This window comes from Natator depressus, chromosome 1, assembly GCF_965152275.1.
Source record: "Natator depressus isolate rNatDep1 chromosome 1, rNatDep2.hap1, whole genome shotgun sequence".
NCBI classification, from domain to species: domain Eukaryota; kingdom Metazoa; phylum Chordata; order Testudines; family Cheloniidae; genus Natator; species Natator depressus.
Genome location: NC_134234.1, coordinates 166,884,875 through 166,907,297, shown reverse-complemented (window position 1 = coordinate 166,907,297; position 22,423 = coordinate 166,884,875). Strand labels below are relative to the sequence as shown.

The window sequence follows — 22,423 nt, the reverse complement described above, 5'->3', positions numbered from 1 at the left end:
TCTAGGAAATGAAATCTAAAGAAATACAGTGGATATTTTCAAAGACAAAAATGGGAATTAGACAACCAACTGGCTTCCAGGGGAGCTAAGCTTCTAACTCCACTTAGTGCCTTTGGAAATCTCAAAGATCCATACAGTTAAATTAATCAACAATCAGGAAAAGCAAAAGTCAAGATTCCATAACTTTGCTCTATTGTCATTATCCAGCATTTTCCAATATTTTTTCCTATGACATCAACACTTTGACCTTCTACAGCACCCTTCCATCTGAGAATCCCAAAGCTCTTCTTTAGAAATGTGTAAAATTCACCCTAACAACAGCCCTATGATGCAGCCAAGTCCCAGTTTCATAGTGAAGTTAGGTGACTTACACCCAGAAAGTCTTTGGCAGAGAAAGGGAACAAAACCCAAATCTCCTGATTCCCAATACTATGCTTTATCTCCAAGACTATCCTCTGAATGTGCAGCTTCATATTACTATTTATGTCATAAAATGGAAAGCGTATACAATAAAATATGCCACAGTGTGTGATAAAGACAAGTTATTGCAGGTAGCCACTGAAATACAAGCAGTTTAATATTATGAGTCTATCTGTGCAACCTTTATGCTGTATTCATGTAGACCCAGATTCAGCAAAACACTTTAGCATGGGCTTAAAATTAAACACATGCTTAAGCACTTTGGTGAGTAGGGATTTACTTAAGCATGGGTTTGATGAGCTGGGACCATAATTTTTTGTATTTTTATAAGGTGTAAAATAAAGTATATTTTATAATCTATATTCCACTAAAAAAATGCAGTGTAGATGATTAATGTAACAAAGTGGGCAAAAGAATCATATCACCCTAGCAAATGTAACATAATCAAAATGTCTGCTCAACATCATTAGGCACTAAAATTTAGGGTTCCAATCAGTACTTTTGCTATTCCCTTAATTTGGGTAATTTGTAAACCTCTATGGATGTACTTACATATACATCAGGAGCATTACTCTCCAGTATGTAACTACTTCAGAGATATAGAACACATTTTGAATGTGTTTTAAATAAAGTTTACTCCTTTGTTGATTTTGTTTGTATTTACACTTTCCTTTGTCAAAAATCTATGCTACTGTTCTGCTATGTGGATTATTCCCAAGGGAATATTTAAAGAAGAAACTCATTTCCACTGTGGAAATCAGTGGAAAATCATTCTGAATATATGCCTGAAACCAGCAGCCAAATTTTAATTTGAACATTCGAAGACAAAAACTAATTACCTAAGAGGTTTTTGGAATTCAGCAGGAGGCAGCTGTGGAGCTGGCACCAGCTCTGGGAATAAAGCCCATGCATTAGCTACACAACAGCATTGATACTTTCTAGAGAGAAAGTTTAAAAAAAATAAAAAAAAAAAATAAAAAGCTGAATGATTAGTTATAAATGCAATGCCAAAGAACAATTCTTTAAAACAGTTAAATACCTTAAAATTGTAATTGCCAGTTAAGATTGAATTTCTCTCTCTAATGTTGACTTGGAGCCTACTCACAGGGAATAATCGGGGCATAAATAAAATATAGTTGTATACTGTGCCTAAAATACAAAACCTTCCAATTCCAATGTAAAACAAATGTATAAAACATATTTTCATTTTATTTGTGTGAAGAATAACTTCACTCAGAACCAAGATGTCAAGTGGCAAAGAAAAGACAGCTTGAATGTAAGACTAAATCAACGAAATTCCATATTTTATGTATGTTTTAGAAGAGATGAAGCTTTCCCGTAACACTATGATTTTACTAACATAGTAGATATATTGATTGAGAAGGTTAGCACAGAAATGCATTTCACTCATCCGAAAGACTTATCCCCACAGATGATGATAATGTAGGATAATATTAAACAGATTAGTAAATAAAACCAAAGCTTTAGATCATTACAGCTTCAGTACATTAAAATGATATTTTCTGTTGGCGAATCAGATGAGCAGAGGACAGAATTCAGTAAGTATAGCACAGATCATAATGAAATTTTCATCCTTATGTAAAACAGCAGAACTGCTCTATAAAGTATTCCAATATGTTTGCCCTTGGCCCAGAATTTTAATTAAAAAACATGTTCTTTTATGATTCAGCAGCTCTGGTTAACAGTGAAAAAGGTTTCATTTGATGTAAGACAACTTAAAGATGTCCTTTTATGGAGGGACAACTGAATTTTAAATCAAAACATCCAATTAAATTCATAGTTGTACTAATCAAAATATACCAATACATGGTTCTCTATAACCAAGGCTAGACTGAGCATATTAACATTCATAAGAGTAAGGAAAAAAAAATCACACATGCTTTTTGTCAATGGACAGAAAGATAGTTAGAACATTGGATACTACTGTACAAATGTCTAGGTATTTTCTTAAAATGCAATATGAGCATCTATTATCCCTTTTCAAACTCTTTTACCCAATCAGGCAACCAATCAAATTCACCCTAAATTAGGTGAAGAAAAACATAAAACGTTCTGATGCTTAAACCAAGGTAATAACCTTTCACAGAAGAAAAGGAGGAAAAGCAATTAAGTCAGTGTCGGCTAAAGCAGAACTGATTTTGAACAAGGCATTAATACTCCAATACTATATCAAAGCCTGCAATAGATAGCACCAGCACTTCCCTGTAATAAGCTAAATAACTTGCCTTGTAATAGGTAGTAACTGTCACTGAATGGATTTAAAGAATCTATGAAATGTTTCAGGGAATAGCAAACAAGATACAGTAGAGCAATAAGGCTAACATCTGCCATCCCTAATTCATGTCACTTCTCTTTTGCTAGAAAGCTGGCTCAGAGATTCCCATGTGCAACTGCAGGTTACAAACACATTCAAAATGCCACATCAAGCAGCACCACTTCAATTCTTTCCTAAATATTTAAACAAATCTGTTTGAATTAGGGATGGTGAAATCATTGCTAACTGGCACGACTATGGAAACCAGGTGGTCAAGCCTTTCCTGAATCTCCCACATCTGCTGAATGGTATGTGTGCAAGCTGCCAAATGTTCAACAGGTTGCTGCGTTGGTCCTGCTGCTTGTCTTTAAATAAGGTCTAATTAATCGATATGCTGACAGGAAGCATTAAACTAAAAACAAGATCTAATTGCTTTTTCTTTGATGTAAGCTAAGAGAGGAACAATGCTGCTTACCAACAACCATGCTGAAGAACAGAAATGGAATCACAAACAATTACACAGCATGGGAGAACAGAGTTTCGCCATGATTCAGTTAATCCTAGCAAAAACTCTCTGGGATCTCAATATCTCGGTATCATTTTCTGGTTCTGAAACAACAATAAGGCAGTGATCTCAGCCGAACCAGAGCTGATCTGCTAGTTATGACTGGTCTTCAAAGTGACTTCCCTTGTTTGGTATGTAGGTTGGGTGAAGTGCCTGCACTCCTGCACAAATCAGTCACATGGCTTTAAGAATACAAATTCGGGGATAACATCTCCCAACAGATGGGGGTGGGTAATATAGAACTGAGAAGGGCTGGCTTCTGGGTTCCCTAGAGCCCGTGACCTCAAGCCCACCAGTCAAGGTACACAGCTTCCTCGGTCAGACTTACAAGCTGATAACCAGTTATTGGCACACAGATATACAGAATCCTGGACTCCTGATTCCTGTGTTCAATCTATCTGAAAACCTACAGCATAAATGCCCTTGTCAGACAAAGGCATGCGCATATTGCTAAGTATTGTGCTAGGATAATGGAAAGGAATTCACCAAATCCATCCTTTCTATAGTCTCTTTAATAAAGAAAAAACGGCTAAAAAACACAACAGCTTTAAAAAACATGTTTGCCACAGGACATGAAATAACAGGTTGCCATCTGTCAAGGTGCAGTGGCTGAGTGGTTTAGGCACCTGATGACAATCCTGATGGCCGTGGGTTTGATTCTTACTCAATGTCTCCCTGAAAGGCCACTTCTAGTTCACCCAGATGCAAAATGGGTACCTGATCCATTGCGTTAGGGCAGACATAGGCCGGCAGACATCATGCTGGCCACATCACTCCCTTGTGTACTGCTGGCTAGGAAACTGACGTGCCTTGACTGTGTCAGCTCGATGAGCTATTGGCTCAAGAGAACTTTCATGCTATCTGGCATTTTCCAGAAAAGACTAAAATTGTTCTGCTCCTGATTGTTGGAAATATAGTTGTGAGCTGTTTCGCTATGGGTATTTTCGTCACTACTAGTTAAAACATGTTTAGGAATAAGAAACAGCATGACATGTTGAAACTACAGCCGACAGCATGAATGTCTTCCATCATATAGCTTGAGTTTCCGTACATGCTTTATTTATTTAGGGTTTGATCCAATGGGAGTCAGTCCATTTACTTGGTTGGGCTTCGCATCACCCATTATCAGAAGAGCTTAATTTATGGTTTGAGAAGAAAACAAGCTTCCACTGATTTCACATACGAAAGATAACTCCTATAAAACATGAAGAACTTCTGACCACATTCTTTAATGCTCATGGATCTAGTAACGATTATGCCTCCAGCAAGTATAAGGAAGAAATTGTATGTGCAATCAGGAGGAAGAGTATTTACTCCTGTGGAAATTCTGCACCATGGCATACGTGCAGAATTCATGTCCCCTGCAGATCCCCCCACTCCCACCCCGCAGAATACTACATTCTGCCAGGGAGGTGCTGCAATTACACCTTTCGCCCACCAGGGCTGCTATGGCACCAGAAACAGGGAAGCCGGCTCAGAGCTTGAGCAGCCAGCTGCATATAGGGAGGGGGCAGAAGCTGTTTTCCAGCCCGCCTTGTATTGTTACAGACATACTTACTGACCGGTATTTTGAAATAAATTACCAAAAAACCCTGAAACTGGTGTTGTTATATTGTGTTATTTTGACAAATAAGATATGCAGAATATTAAAATATTGTGTGCACAGTTTTTTATTATTTGGCACAGAATTTTTTGGTGCAGATTTCTCCCAGGAGTAAATACATGGTATAAACTTCATTGCCCTAACCCTTTGGAAAAGTGACCTTAGTTTTACTTGTAATCCAAATGGGTTAAAGCTAGTCAGCCACCCATGGCAAAGAAGCCCTATCTACAAGGTTCTCAAACGTCTTCCATAGCGTGAACCACATCTTAATAGAGAAAGTCTCACACACCCTCACCTATTTGCAATCATGTAGATCAACTCTCCTCCCATGTGTGACAGCATAACATCCCTGTGCCAACCGTCAACATCTTACAGTAACTGCTTAATTTCCTAATGTATTTTTAGCTTCTTTCAATGCATTTTGCCACTGGGAACAAGGAGATGAACCTATACCATGACAAAAGCCAGTTCTCTGCAGACCACCAGTTATTGGTCTGCGGACCAGTCTCTTAGCATTTTGCCCCAGGAGGACAACTCTGTCATCAGAGCTGCAGAAGCTGCTGTGGCACAATTCGATAATGAAAGTTTAGTCATCTCAACAAAATAACCAGGGGTAGCCATCTACAGCACCAACACCATATAAGTAACAGTCCAATCAAGAGAGGCCTCATACTTAAGGAGAGATGAAGATGCTGAAGGTCAGATGGGCTGAGGTGCCTCAGGATTGCTGCACAGGGAATCTGGCATTGAGCTGATTACACTAGACTTGTCTGCAGCCAAAATCTTGCCTTCATGACGCATGCATTTTACCAATTTTACATGCAAAAACTAAAGACAATTATCTTTAGGCTCTTAAAACCAGCATCATTAAATGTCAATGTTTATATGTTGCAGTCTATTTTTATATAAATTCAATGTGTTGCTTCACCTTTTTTGTAGTTTACTTTCACATTAAACATCCTAGTTGCCTGAAGACTAAACATCTTAACCTCTTTGAAATTTCAGCTTTGGTAAAAGACATACTGTACCTAATTTGTTCTCATTTCCACTCATCCCAAATCCCATTAAAGTGAAGTGTATCTCTTTTAATATTCATTTACCAGTGAGGATAGGGTGTTTCATCCCTGGGCAGTAAGAGCTCACATATGGAAATACAGTTAAGCAGTTTAAAGATTTAAACTGGGATTTTTACATTAATCTCGCACTGGTTCTCCATAATGACAGGTTTCAGAGTAGCAGCTGTGTTAGTCTGTATCCGCCAAAAAAGAAAAGGAGTACTTGTGGCACCTTAGAGACTAACAAATATATTTGAGCATAAGCTTCCATGAGCTACAGCAAACGAATAAATTTGTTAGTCTTTAAAGTGCCACAAGTACTCCTTTCTTTTTTTACTGGTTCTCCAGTGACTGAATCGAAGACTCAAGAGACAGAGTTTGTATAAAAAGAGCTTTTTCTGCCTAAGAAGGAAGCCCTTGCAAATCAATTTTACTCAAACATCAATTCATTTGATCATAGCACTCACCTGAAACAGGGAGAAAAAAATAAGGAAGGACAAGAAATGTTAATAAAGGAAGAGTACACTTTCCAGGTTAGCTACTTAATTCCATTCAATTATATACGTATTTCATCATGGAATTAAAATCATAGCTAAGATCGATCCTGTGCTGTCCTCCCTACCACCAAACAACATAAACATCAGCCAACAGGGCAGAACAACCCTGCCACAGGGAAGGATAGGAAGGTCTGTGTGGGTTTGTGTACATTTTTAAGTTGCAAGGGTCTGTGTCCCTCAATTCCAATAGCAGCAGGTATGGACTAAGGGAACCAGGACTGAAATGTCCGTGTTAGTTCCACTACAGCCATTTCATGGTCATTGTGTCTCTGAATGTTTTAAGTTGAAACTCCTTTCATTTTAAGTCCTAGGAACTAAGCTCATTTTATGTTTTGTCCTGGCTTTTACCTCTGTCTCATTTCTTAGGAGGTAGAAGAACATTATAAAGACATTTGATAAGTACAATGCTACCGGGAGGACGAATAATATAGAAAACCAATACCTGCATTATATAAATATTACATCATATAGAATAGTTCCAAATCATATAGAAATCTAGGAAGAGCTCCTTTAAAGAATAAATTGTACAAGAGAAGAGGAACAGAAAAAAAATTCTACCATGATTTGGATTGTCAAATTGTCTATGGGTAGGCTAATATTCAAATTTTTATTAAAAAAATTAAATTGCTTTAATGACACCATATAAAAGCGTATACAAATGGAGCATATTTTAAAATCTATTTTACCCCATTTATGTTATTTGTTTCTTTTTTCCCCCATAGACAACAACCATATTATAATTTTGTTTATAATTATTTTTAATCTGTAACCCATACACTAGGTCAACTATAGGATTTTTAAAATTTCATTATTTGCTTACTACTGAGAAATGCTGGGTATAAAAAATCCAAGAATCTGAATAAAATAGCTAACCAGAAAATGTTAATGTAAGACAATGTCCTACCTAACAGTGCTTTCTAACACACGTTTTCCACTTGATATCAACATTCTCTTTTCTTTCACACTAATTGTTTTACCAGCATACAACACTGTTTCTTCTCATGTAGTTTACTATGCCGTTTGTGAAAATAATCTCAATGAAATATGTGGCAATCACTATCCATGTATCCTAAGATTATATACAAAAGGGAAAAAAACTTGCAAATCATATAAAGACAAAGCATAATGATGTAGCAACTTAGGATATTTTGCTGTTTGGAACATTTTTAGTAGTAAAGGGCAAATACACACCAGTAAGATCAATTCCGCAGACCCCAAACTAAACAAACATTAATTTACCTCTAACAACCTCTTCTACCGATTCGGTAGTAGTGGTGGTTGTGGTAGCAATGCTGGTAGTTCTTTCCGTGGCCTCTTCATACTGTTCCTCTGCCTCTTCTTCAATCTCATCACCATCATCGTCATCATCATCGACATCTTCGTCCTCAGCGTCTGTTACTTCCTCCTCTTCCTCTGGCTGCTCTTCTACCACCTTGTCATCACTGAAAGAATCAATGGATTTTGTAGAGTCAGCAATGGAACACCTACTAGATGAGAAATCAGACGACAGCTTATTCAGAACCTCGTGGAAGTGTGACAAGGAAGCCCCCTCTCAAAAAGTAAGAACCTGGCACTCTGGAGAGCAATGCAGTGAGATTTAATGCATATACTGAAAATGAAACAGTAACAAGAGATAAATATGGATTATGTTCTGCTGCTAGCATAGCAGGATGCCACCAGTATGAAGCCCCTCTCCATGCACTGAAAGGGGAAAGGCCCTGTATTAATCATACCAGATTGTGCCAACTGATTAATGCTTTGGGTGTGCATGTCTTATGCTGCACTAGAATTCTGTAAAACGACTGAGGTGGGTTCAAACAGATGAATGAAGCTGATGGCCATATGCTTTCAGCACTAAGTGATATTTTCTTAAACACTTACACACCCCAGATCATAATAAGTAATTATTATTATTATCAGAAAATGACATCAATGACTGATAATAATCAACTTACTCAAACTCACATACTATTATTATTTGTATCCTGGTAGCTCCCATTATGTGCTAGGCACTGTTCAAACACATATGAAGATATGGGACAAAATCATAAGCCATTGGAACTAAGGGCTTTGTCTACACAGGAGCATCCTGGAAAATTAATCCAAATTGAAAAAAGGTGTGAATTTGAAGTGGATTAATTATATACCATTAAATCCTAGTGTGGATGATGTTATTCGGAATAAAAGTGGCCTTTATTCAGTTTAGCTTAATTCACTTTGGTACTCAGGTGAGACAAACAAGTGTGTGTGAATCACAACCACAGTAGACCCTCTTGTTTAAGCACAAGGCAAGCTAAGGCGTTTGCAATGTTGTAGTGTGTCTTGGGTAATGGGTCTCACCTATTACATACTGTGACCTTCTTCCCACACTGGGACAACCCACCCATGTAGCAACACAGGAAGAGCAGGGTGGTCTTGACCCTCTGTCACCTGTTTGTGACATCCAGGTTGAGAGACCCCTAGTCTTGGAAACCCACTGACATTTTCCCTAAGAATGCTGAAAGTAAGGCTTCTATGGTTTCTGATTGTAGGGTTCTGAAGAAACAAACAGTAATGGAACAAAGGAAAGCCAATTTAAGAAGGCGCAGGGAAAAGCACTATAGAAACAATTTACTTGTACACATCCAAGATCCAGCTGTGTTTAGCTATATAAGACCAATTCATTTTGCCATGTGAATGCACATTGTGTTGTTATATTTGCAGTCCCTAAAACTCAATCGTGTTTTTTAGTGTAGAATTCTAAACAAATCTGATATGTGAACCCGTAGAAAAGGCAGACACACAATATAAAGAGTGTCCATTAATTTTGGGTGCTCGGTTTTAGAAGCTTATGATGAGTTTTCAGAGAACGTAGCATTTTATAACACTTTATTTGTTCAGATCACATCTCCCAATGACTTTAGTTGCAGTTGAGAGTGCTCAACTCTTCAAATCAAACCCTAGGTGTCTCAAATTGTGCACGCAAAAAAAGATAACTAATTGATTAGTGGCCACCTGCGAAAAGTTTGGTTTAGGTGACTTGCCCAGCATCACACAGGGTCTCAGTGCCAGAGACAGGGATGGAATCCAATCCTCCTGGGTGACATTCAGTTGCCTAAACCTTGAGAACATCCCTTCACTCTTCTTGCAACACTTCTCTTCTTCCCCCTACCCCGCCCCCCCGACCTTATTCACTAAACACATTCCAAATTTTGAAGCAAATGAGGCAGGGATCTTGTGGAAAATTATTTGATCATGCAGCTAAGGACTATATCATAATGCATACACATAGGCAACTGTCTGGCATTTTCTAGCCTTTGGGTGTTTGCTTTGCAACTTCAACATTCTTTGAATGTAATATTTTGCATGTAATTTCCTGAGTTTTTAAAGAAACAAACTAAAAAAAACCAGAAAGCCCATCACGTGGAAACAGCATCAACTCCCACATTGGAAGGATCAGAAAGTTTAGGTTCACAACACAGGCCTCTGTCACTGGAGCTAACACAATAACTGAAAGCGATAGGACAGCCAGCCACTAGAGGGAGATGTGGCACATATTTTGCCAGTGGGTTTCACAGCTATTTGCTAGCAGCAGAGGAATGTTGAGACTCAAGAACCTTGATTCTGTTCCAGGTCCTAAGTCTTCTCTGCTGGTTTCAAACCTTTCTGCCCATCTCCCACTCCCCCACAAGCCTGATCCCTTCTGCTTCTGGGCTTATTCAGCCTGGCTTTGTCCCAGTTCCAGTCTCCCCACATCCTCTGGTTCCAGTTTTCCATCAGCCCCCCTTGGCTCCCCATCCCAATTGCCCGTTAATGATTTCTAGGAAGAGTTTTAATTCATTTTAAAGTTGTTACCTACTTGTCCTTTTCCTATTCCAGTGGCCTTTTGTCCCAGCCTACTGTACAAGCCCTCTCCCTCTGCATTTCAGTAAGGCTACTTCCTCCTCCTCTTGGCTGCCCAGGTGCAAGCAAGGGGTCCGTTGAGAGCACAGAAGATAATATCTCTTTATTTTGTGTTCTGGTGCCTGGTGTCACAGGGCCTGTAGCAGCAATTGCATGAAAAGTCCTGCTCAGCCTCCTCATCTCTGGGCTGAAGGATGCTCATTGTGGACAGATTCCTCTGAGAATTTAGCTGCCAAATTCTAACAAGTCTTTACTGAGCAAGCGTGAATTGAGATTTTCCAAAGTGTTGTAAATTGGCCAAATCTGGGCAGTTTTTCGTGTCAAAGGCACATCCCTAGCCGCAGGGTAGCCTGCCGGCCACAGTCCATGTGTCTGCTCCCAAGCACAGAAGCACTGGAGCTTTTCAGCCAAATAGTTGTAAGAATTTTTAACATGGGGAAAGCACATTTTCCTCTAAACCTATTCTGCAAAATAGCTGAACTGTTTTTGCTGAAGTTTTCCAAAAAGTTCAGCCTGGAGCAGACACCAAGTATGGAAAATTTCAGCCTAAATGAGTAGAGCTTCTATTAAGTTATAAGCAACTGAAAACAGTTTTATAAATCAACAGTGTTGCGGAACCTTAACTACAGACGTTGCTAGTTGTGCTGCCTAGAACAAAACCAATAATGGGTGCAATTATAAAGTTATAAAGGATGGCTATTGTGACAGAATGATGAACCACAAGTAGGAAGATAAGTGGTTTTGCCACAACCCTCAAGACGCATTAGTAGCCCCAATTTGGTATTTTATTGACTATGGATACAACAACATTTTCAGTCATATACCTCTGTCTCTCCTACTTGCTAGGAGTAACTTTTTAGCAAAATTAAATTTGCAAGTGTCTTTTTATATTGCTTGTATCTGAAAGCAGTTCTTTTACTCTGATACTTGTCCAAGTCCTCAAAGGATTAAGTGTCATGTTTCCAAGCAGGACTGAAATTTTGAGAATTTATATGTTGAAGTGATGGACTGATTCAAATCCCACTTAAGTCAATGGGAAAAGCAAACTATATCACCCTTGACACTGCAGTGTTTTAAGGTCAACTGAATTATGAATCCCCCTCCCCTGTCTAATGTATTATGTGATCACCTTTTGCATTATCTGTACTTCAGTATTATGCTGCCATAAGTATGCATTTCTCATAATGCACTAGAGTGAATAAAGAACAGAATTGCCAGTGTAATTCCTTTTTTTCCCAGGACGGCTTTTTAATTTGTTTTCTACCACCATAAAAAGGGGTAGTTAACTTCTTTTTTTTTTTTATTTTGGGGGGGGGGGGGTTTCAGTGCTGTACAACAGGGTGCTAATCTAACGTCATTAGTTCTGACTCATACCACATCAACAGAACCATCCTCTTCAATTAACGTATATAATGGGAGAGTTACAGTCTGCATCTACACAGAGCTTTTACTTAAGTTTCCCACAATTTCATCAGCATCAATGCAGCTCTGCTAAGGGCAGCCAATAGTGGGAGTGCTAGCCACTGGTATTTCTACTACCATGTGATCTAACCCTGCTCAAGGGAAATTGAAAAGGCACAGGGGTAAGAATGCAGGTAGCCATCAGTGCTTTGTCTACAACAGAGCTCTCCCTTGCTGGCCCCTGGTGATGGTACAGTGGTGGTAAATTTTAAGAAAAGCTTCACTTACCATCAAAAAGACCACAGGGATTATTCAGTGCAGATTTTAGAATTTTGGACTGCTTTATCAGGATCCAGCGGAGTTCATGTGTACATTGTAAACTATGTTAGCTAAACTGCTTGGGTTGAAGGAGATTATAGATTCATTTGGCAGAACATACGATTGATCTAGTACATTGTATTGTATTTCACACACCATCATGTACCATCATTAGACCACGTTTACAATTATAACAATTTATATCCTTTAACAGAAAGAAACAAAACAATCTACTATTTTCCCCATATCGAAGTTTAAAATACTTTCTAAAGAAATTCAGAAAATCTCCAGACAAGGCTCCATTAAGATGAAGAAGTTAATATTATAAACAGATAACCTTTAGAATAAAACATTATAATGGTGTTATGAAAGAAATTTGAAAGACTGGGAATTAAATTATTTATCTCACATCACCAGTCACCTAACCACAATACCACTTCCACATTTCCATTAGGTACCACAAACCCTTAAGGATCAGACCATGAATCTAGTAAAGATATAAACAAATCAAAACCACTGAAAACATCTCTTGGAGAGAGACAATTTTCGGCTTTAATTCATACTGGAAAAAATTAACAAGGCCAAAAGTACATAATTCCAACCTCTCATCTCCCTTGTCACACACTGAAGATGGCTGTCAAGCAGAATGAAGATTCTCGTCTGTTTCAGCTTTCTACCCACAGCAAAAAAGTCTCACTTGTTATGCCTCCATAAACAGCCAGTTCAGTACTGAAACAACATTGCCTCTGTCACCACTGTTGAGTCACACAATAATATCCGTATATAAATCTGATACTACACAATAAGGCAGGTGGATGGGATGGGGGCAGGGATACTGAGTCAGATGCTGTTTGTGAATTTTTCATGTCCAAATTTCTTTTTCAGATACTGTAAGTAGTATATATAGTTACAAAATTCCAATAGTTTACATAATTACAACTTTGTAATGATAGTTTATAACCTTATCATAAACCTTTCATCCTGAGTCAGTTATTATTTAAGGCCTACATCATGCTTCGCAATGTATAGCTCTGGTTCCTTAAGTCGTCATGTCATAACCCTTCCATCCAAGTTAACTTTGGTCAGTTAAATGCAGAAGTGTAGTATTAACCTCCCGCAAGATGCTGAAAGTTCACTGAAGTCAAATAGGAGATCTCATGGCTGACAAACTCAGCCTTCAAGGAAGCAAGAAAGCTCAGCTACTTCCTATTCATCGTTTCCCAGATTAGATTAATTGTTTCTGCACAAGAGCTCGTCCATCACTAGAGTTAACATTTTATACTTAAATGGTGCTTGGAATTGCTTCTGCAGTACTACAGCAATTACCTCTCAAAGCAATAAGCTGCTTCATCAGTTCCATTCTCCCTCTACTCATCCATTTGTAGAGATTCAACATTATATTTGTCTTTCTGGACTCTCTAATGCTCACATGCCCCTAAACTTTCTATGCTTTGTTTATTTCAATAGCTTCCATGGAAAGAAAGATTAGTTATTAAAACCATTATGCACCAAAAATGTCTTCAAATCTAAATATTGCAACTTGTCAGCAAGGAGACAAATACAAGAAATTAACAAATTCTACTATTTAAAATTTTAATCAAGTAAGTTTTTAATCTAAAATGTGTAACATATTATTCCAAGAGATGCAAAACATATGCAGGAACATTATTATGTCCATAAGTAATACAACAGATTTAACAGCTAAAAAAAAAACAAAAACAGTACCACAGCTAAAATAAAAAGTTAAAGTCCCGTGTTTTAATCTTAAAAAATGTTTATACAGATATGTATTATAAAACGTATAGAGTACAGATCTTCCTTGGGAAATTGCGCATCTAAAGAACATGGATGTTAAAAAAGACTGCATACACTTTCAATAACATACATGAGTATGATGTTTCATCTCTATTTCTAGTACAATTTTCATAACTATGATTGTCACAAAACCTCAAAAAGCTATGAACTTGGGATTGTCTGAAACCCTGTTATCTGAAATTCAAACACTTATTTCCCTTCCCCCACCCAAAAAACAAACACAAAAAAACCCCCAACCAAAACAAAACAAAAAACACCACTAAACCATTCTTCTCCCCCTTGGAATGTAACTTTTCCAAAATGCAGATTTACCAAGTTTTGGATGTCTTACAAGCTAATTAGACAATTGAGCTTTACCTTTACATATTATATATAAAACTAAACAGACATGAGAAAGAAAATATGTTTAATACCCCTCAAAAATTCATTTTAATATGGAACAGTTTTCTGGAGTTCAAATTTCATTGCCCTTTACAGCTTTGAGTGCTATCTTTTAAGACTAATGTTGGTGCCGCCCAGTGGCTTTCACCACACTGCCACAGAGTGCTGTTTCTCTCGGTGATTCTAACTACATGAACAATTTCAATAAAAATGCCTAATACAACAAAAATGGTCCCAGGATATGAGAGAGACAAGGTGGCTGAGGTAATAGCTTCACTGTTGCCTCTTTCACTAACAGAGCTGGGATGGTCAATTATTTTTTGTCAGGTCCAAATTTCTTGGTCAAGGTCTAGTCAAGGTCCAGACTCCAGAGGAAATAATAGCACTGCCTCCCATCCCCAATGATGACAATAATAAGTAAATAAAAAGATTTTGTGGTCCATTCAAAAGCATCTGGCAGTCCAGATTTGGCCCACGGTCCGCCTGTTGACTACCCCTGAGTAGGTCCAATAAAAGACAACACCTCACCCACCCTGTGTCTCTTATATCTAGACAGATACAATTCTAAAGAAGGCCTTCAGTTAAAAACTCTATTGCTAATCCTAGACAAGGTCAGTCCTAGCAAGGGCATCCATATCTTAGCTGCCATCTGGGGACACAAGGTGGGAGGTAGCTAAGCTCTCGATCCCAGGGCAGTCAAGGCTTGTAAGCTTGACAAAAAGCTTCTGTGTACAGAGTAATTCAAATCCCTACCAGAGGAATGCCCATTGTTGCAGAAGGGGAGAGTCATTCCACATTGATAGCCCCATCTTTCAAGGCTCTGTCCTTGCTTTTCAGTCCGTCTTTCAAACGCCTGATACAAAAAGGATGCTGTAATCCACAAAAAAGCTGCAACACAGCATGTTCACACTCTAAAATGAAAGCTGCAGTACGAAGCGGAGCCCCTATAAAAGAATGCAGTCCACCATTCTGAACTGCACCATTCTTGAGTTGCACCCGGAAGCGGACAGAGTCACCACAGAGCAATGCAGCTGTGCAGAAGGAGGGCAGCTGCTTCACTGCTTGCCTCTGAGGCAGTCTTCAAGGGTAAAGTTCATTAGGGTAGGTTAGGTGGAGGGAGTGAAGCTGTGGATGACTGTTACCAGTGCCACATCTGAGAGTAAAGGTTGCAACCTTTTCGTCAGCTGTACAGGCCAGCAATGGTAAAGTACTTACAAATTCTGAAGCAATGATGGATCCAAAATACACACTGAATGGGGATTTTGACAAGACACACTGTCCTGCTTAGTAGAATCTGGTTAGACCTAATTTTATATCCCAACCAGAACTGACTAGATCACAGCCAATCCAAACCTGACCTGAGCCTGAGAGCACTGAGTTGTTTTCATACCCAATGTGACCCTTGTAGTCGGGTCCTGTCGGGTTTGGCTTGCAAGGGTGTATTTAAGGAGCCCCCTCCCCACTCTCTTACCTGCCTTAGCACTGCCAGGCACCTCCCTTCAGGGCTCCCGCATCCTGGCGGCAGTGCACAGGGCAGGAGCAAAGCATCCCTGTGAGCTAGTGAGGTAACCTTGCCACTGCAATGCCCGCTTCCAGCATGGGGAGCGTCGTAATGTGCTGTGGTGCCTCCCCTATTCCCTTGGGAAGCTGGCTGAGCTACCCTACTCACCTGTGCCCTGGCACATGCTCTCACACAGGAGCCAGGCAAGGAGAGAGGCGGCAGCAAGGAAGACGCAGCAGGTCTGGGGATCCTGTGCAGCGGCTCCACCCTCTCCTCCATCCAGAACCAGCACTAAAAATCTCAGTGTTATTTGCATGTGCACTGCCCCACTGCCAACTTACATGTTACGTAGGCTTCCAATACTTCTCCAGCATAAACATACATAAGCATCGTTCTTTTTTCTTTAACCACAAGTAATCAATGGAGGGGGTAAAACAAGAAAAGCCTGTTATGTAAGCAGCACATAACAGACACCTGAACGAGGCACACTGGGGACCTGCTGTCCAAGTAGACGCTACCAAAAAAATATGTAATACCAGGAACAACTGATGAGGAAGCATCAACCACCACGGATGACCGGTCCAGATGAAACCCACCTGCAGTGGAACATACAAAGCGCATCCAAACAAAACACTGCACAGCAGGCGCAGCAGCAATTCGACAGAAGAAGAATTAAAGCACCGGGACAGGTCGGAAGCAGACTGTGAACAGTCAGAGCCGCTAGGAATGGGGACAAAGTGGGGATTCATCTGTTTCAAACTGTGAAGTCCGTTTTGTTTTGCAAACCCCATTCTGTTTCAGGAGCTCCACTTTTGTACTGTGACTTTCACTTTGGATTATGACCATGCTGCGTTGCAATCTTGTTTGTGGATTAGAACTTTTTTTTTTTTTTTTTTTTTTGGTAATAGGGGCTTGGCACCAAGTGGAAAGACTATCTGAATCAATGCTGAGTGACTCACCCCCTTCTGGAGCAACGAGTTGTCGACTGGTAGGGCCACTGAGTTTGAATTACTCTCTACACAGAAACCTGGGGATGGGGAGGGGAATGGAGCCTGTAACTCCTTCAGCAGAAGCACATGAGCAAAAGGAGGTGGCTTCATTAAGCCAGATGCGCCCATTGGCACATACCAGAAAAAAAGGCAGGAGAAAGAGGAGGAGGAGAAACTCTGTCTAGTCTAAGGACACTGATCAAACCTAGGACTCAGAGAAGGGGTGAGATCAGAATAAGGGTGACTGTATTCAAAATTTTGTTGTTTTTCATGGATCTGTAACTCTCAAAGTGCTTACAAGAGTAAAGAGCTTATAGTTTAAAAAAAAAAAAATTCCTTTGCTAAGACCTTGCTTTTCTGCCACATTGTCCCTCAAGGGTTTAATTAGGAACCAGAGCTCCCACAGCGGGTGGACTCTGAGGGGAACACGTCTAAGCAACTGGAGGGTCCCGAAAAGGGCCGAGGGACTGGTTTTGGAGTCTAGGGCAGCTGGACTGCAGGGTTCCAATGTCCCGGAAGGGTCTCATACAAAGGGTGAGCCTCTGGGAGTGTTCCTTTGAGATCCGGAGCTAGGGACAGTGACCAGTCACTATCCAGACTCAGGGACTCAGAAACATTGGGATCTAGCAGTTCAGTCACTTGCAAAAGACATGGATCTGTCCAGAGAGTGGGTCTGGACTAGGTTCTAAGGAGGAGTATTTGATAACATTATCGACATATCTAGCTACTGCATGAAAATTAAAGAAGAGTCAGATCTAGTAAAACCTGCTAACAGCTCCTATTTGCACAATAGGGCTAAAAACACAAGACAAGACTGATCAGCATTTAATAAAAAAGAATACAGAAAAACACATTATAATTATTTAAATATTCAGTTACTCTGCATTATTTAAATACAAAATTCACTTTGCAAAAAATCTAATCAGCAGTTTTGCACTTTTGCAAAAGCACTGCACAAAAATATCAAAATAATACAACTGCAACACACGTGCTAAAGAATTCTTAAATTAGAATGATGCTAAAGTCATAGCATAAAATAATGAAGTATTTTTAAAATAAAATCTTCTAACTTTACTTATCTTTGTATGAATAGAAATGTTTCAAAGTAAATGACAGCTAAGTGCACGATAAAGCAATTTCACTGATAATTACTGCAGGTTCATGGACTGCACTTCTTTCTCTATTATATCTCTGAAATCCTATTCCAAAGGCAAATTCCTTACAGTGCAATGAAGATGTTAAAAGCTGTCACTAGAAACTAATGCTGCATTGTGTGTGTGACAGTCAGTTTAAAAGACTCAGATAATCTACTACAAATAGGAATACAAATTTATCGACATCGGTATGGGTCACTAAATTACATTCATTCTATTTTTTCTTGGAAGGCTAAGAAAAAATTCAGTCCAAGTATGCTATAAATTCCAGCTCTTGACAAGATCATTGCACAAAGGAGACACAAAGCTAACTAACTAAATGTATAATTGAGAGAAATGAAAGTAAAAGTCAATACAAAAGTTAAAGTAATAAAAGAAAAAAAACTAAACTTCTGTTACAGCTGCATGATTTCAAATAAATTCTTCCCCCAAAAAACCAGGTTCTAGTGGACAGGGTACTAGACTGGGATTCAGGAAACCTGAGTTCAATTCCCAGCTGTGTAACTAACCTGTTGTGTGACCTTGAGCAAGTCACCTTACCTCTCTGTGCATTTGTTTCTCTTTACATTTTCTGTCCTACCTATTTAGGGCTTGTCTACACACCGCGCGGGGTCAATCTAAGATACGCAACTTCAGCTTGGTGAATAGTGTAGCTGAAGTCGACATACTTAGATCTACTTACTGCGGTAAGTTGACAGCTGACGCTCTCCTGTCAACTCCGCTTGCGCTCCTTGCTCTAGTGGAGTTCCAGAGTCAACGGGAGAGTGCTCAGCTACCCCTGCTGGATCGATCGCTGCCTGCTGATCCAGCGGGTAGTGTAGACAAGCCCTCTGATTGTAAAGCCTACAGAGCAGAGATACCAAAATACCCTAGGCACTTTACAATAAAACAAATACAGATTAGCTGTTTATTTTAAATTGAAATGTACAATAATAAAATAATTAAAATCCTTTTATTGAATTCTTATCCTCCTTTCTCTGCCTGGTAGACATTCCTCGACGTTCTGTCATTGCTCCTTTCCTCTTCTCCACCTGCACTTCCACTAAGGTTTCCACCTCCACTTTTATGTGGATTACTTGCAAATGTTACCTCTCATTATCGGTCTCCTTGCTCTTCTTGGTTGAGCTTGCTCTGCTGCAGAGGTGGGCAAATTACAGGCCACATTTGGCCTGCAGGACCATCCTGCCCAGCCCCTGAGCTCCTGGCCAGGGAGGCTAGCCCCTGGTCCCTACCCTTCTGTTTCCGCCTCCCACCCCCACCACAGCCATGTTGCCACGCTGCCAGGGCTCTGGCCCACTGCTCCTATCGGGCAGCGCAGCTGGCTCCAGCTGGGTGGCAGGGCTTCGAGCTCCTGCTGCTCTGAACAGTATGGTAAGGGGGTGGGGGCAGTCAGGGAGCAGTTGGATGTGGTGGAGGTTCTGGGAGGGCGGTCAGGGGACGGGGAACAGGGAGGGTTGGGCGTGGTGTCCTGGGGGGCCTGTCAGAGGATGGGCGTGTGGATAGGGGCCGTGGGGGGGGTGGGGGGGTTGGATAAGGGGGTAGGATCCCAGGGGGCAGTTAGGGGCGGGGGTCCCAGGAGGGGGCAGTCAGGGAACAAGGAGCACGGGGGGGTTGGATGGTTTGGGGGTTCTGAAGGGAGCAGTCAGGGGGTGGGAAGTAGGAGGGGGCAGATAGGGGGCAGGCTGTTTGGGGAGGCACAGCCTTCCCTACCCGGCCCTCCGTACAGTTTCAATGTGGCCCTCGGGCCAAAAAGCTTGCACACCCCTGCTCTGCTGTCTCAAATTTGCTGTCTCCAAACTGAACTTGTCTTTCCTCTTAATCTGGTTGCTGAAAAAGCTACAAAAGCCACGTCTGAAGGTTCCTAGTTCAGTTGTTTTTTCATCACCAGTTATGGGGAAAACAACACATCACTCAACTGATTCTGCTAAAGCTTTACCACCTCCCCCACAAAAAAAGTCTCCTTTGGGGTGTGTCCAAGAAGATTTTGTTTTATCAAATTAAAAGCTATTGAAAAAAGAGGGATAGAAACAGAAGCTTCATTAATGCAGGAGTTATCAGCACCTTCTGTACTTTTTATATAGTATCAAATAATATACACTACAGGAAGAGATTTTAAGCTTTTTGGAAGGCTTCATGATGAAAGGAACACTAAATGTAAGAAGAAAAGGAGTACTAGTTGCACCTTAGAGAGCACTAGTTGCACCTAACCAATTTATTTAGTCTCTAAGGTGCCACAAGTACTCCTTTTCTTTTTGCGAATACAGACTAACACGGCTGCTACTCTGAGACTAAATGTAAGGTTACTGACTTATGGTGAAACTACATGGAGCTACGTAAATATTCCAAACAAAGAAAACTGCTTTAGTGGTATAAACATTAGTTTAGTGGTAGAGCAAGCAATATCAGCATCCCTCCCTATTGATCTTAAAAAGAAGATACAAAAATCCAAAATTTGATCATAATTTCTAATGTTATATATTAGTAGTCAGATACTGTAGCATAATATATTATATGATTCATGTTTGTTATTGTATCAAGCATACAACATTTAAACTTACTCATGTTCAAAGTGGGAAAACCTATTTTTGTAATTTGATATCAAGGATACTCTAATTTTGATCCAAAGGACTCAATCATTTTCATGAGTGTATTTTTGGCTTCAAGGCAGAGCAGGGACTAGATGCAGCTTGAGGACTGAAGAGCCAGCAAATGAAACTAGTGAATTAGTTTATAAGAATTGGAAATTGTTGAGCTCTTCATCTTAATTAAAGTCCAACTACTTCATAAAAGCAGCTTGGCCTTTCCAGATTTGCTGAAGGTATTTCTATATTTAAAAAGGTTTTACTATTCACTGGGAATTTCAGAATTGGATTCAAGTGTAACTCCAGTTGATGCTCTAATAGGATATCAGTTTTCTGAAGTCATCCTTGACCTGCTCAATTTAGAACTTGAATTGCTTTTGAGTAGATTATGTTTGCTTCCCCAGGGACAAACATGAACAACTGAAACAAATGGATAATTCAGACTGCTTTATATACGTCCCTCATAATTGCTGTTAATTGCTGTAACATGCACCATTACGAGAACATTTTTATTTCATATTTTTAGACATCTTTGACCAGACATATTAAGGGAGAATATTTCATTTTTGCAAATTTCTCCATCTTTATATAGGAAAAAATTAATCTGAGGGTTGCAAACATCTTTCATTCTTAGCCCACATTTTCAACAACTTGAACCCCAATCAGCAATGCGTAAACCAAATATACAGAAATTACGTAACGATGCTGTGGGATCTGACCTATAAACCTCCTCGAAAGTAGCTCTATTGCTACACTTTGGCTGTTAGATGTACTCATCAAGAAAAATCAAATATTCCAGGACTGAAGATGTCTCCCTCCCTAGATGGGGCCAAAAGCAGGGGCCTTGATATTAGTCTTTTGTGATGAAGAATCAGAGAAAAGACCTTAATTTCATTCATCTAATCTATCCCCTTGCCATTAAAGACCTGTTCCCTGCAACAGCTTTTTTTAGTGCGTTGTCCAACCTAGTGTTAAGCGTTCACCATGATGTGGCTTCTACTCCTTCCCCAAAAGACATGTCCACGATTGAATACATCTCCTTGTTAAAGATTTCCCTGACAGTCAGTCTAATTTTTCGTTGTCCTAATGTCATTCCATTGCTCCTAGTCAGAGTCATTTATCTCCATCCTTCATCTTTATATCCCTGAAACGCTTGTAGGCTAATGTTCCCATTTTAGTCATTGCTAAGGCAAACTATATACATTTAGCATTTTTAATCTTGCCATATAAATGTATCCATCCTGACCCTAATCATTTTCGTTGTTCTTCTCTGAACTCCCTCTCATCTGCCAGGCTCGTCCTGGTTCTAAGGTGCTGTAAAATGAATGCAGAAGATGAAATTAAATGAAAAGGGATTCATCAGCCAATTTCTGAGATCTGGATTTGGTTTCCCCTTTCTAAAAATTGACACTACCAACTTCTAAACTCTGCACTTCCTGACTTAATCTAGCATGCTGTGATGTTTGGTCAAATACAGAATAATGACCCTGGATTTTAGTTTAGTAAAGGAGGGTAATTTTCACTGTATTTTAAAATTCATTCACCAGAGATTTAAGATTTGAATAGAACTGTACTCAGCTCTCACTTACACTGGTATAACCCTAATGCAGTTAGTAGGCTACCATGAAAAAGGCCATATCAACCTGGCATACCCAGTTACAGTATGATCATACCCCAAGCTTAATCCAGCACCCCTTCTGTATGTTTAGATGATGCTAAATTGTTAAAAGAACCAAGGTAGAGCCATGTTCTTTCCCCATGTACACAGGCAAAACCAGTCCATGCTGTAACACGGTCGCTGCATGATTGTCTTGCAAAGTGACTCCCCTAACAGAGTTGCAACTGTAGCACAGGCAAGGTCTAGTAAAGAAGAATATGTCTTGTCAATGTGTGGCCATTTAAATAGATTTTTGAAAATACCTTTC

General features: G+C 39.7%; 1 protein-coding gene across 4 annotated transcripts in view; it reads right to left on the bottom strand.

Annotated features, from left to right (window-relative positions):
• Positions 1-22,423, bottom strand: part of APP (amyloid beta precursor protein) — a 303,941-nt gene that overhangs the window by 129,632 nt on the left and 151,886 nt on the right. For all 4 annotated transcript variants that reach the window (XM_074971197.1, XM_074971202.1, XM_074971220.1 and 1 more), the window contains exon 6: positions 7,715-7,917. In XM_074971197.1, the coding sequence (XP_074827298.1) occupies positions 7,715-7,917 (203 nt within the window). The remainder of the gene's footprint in view (positions 1-7,714; positions 7,918-22,423) is intronic.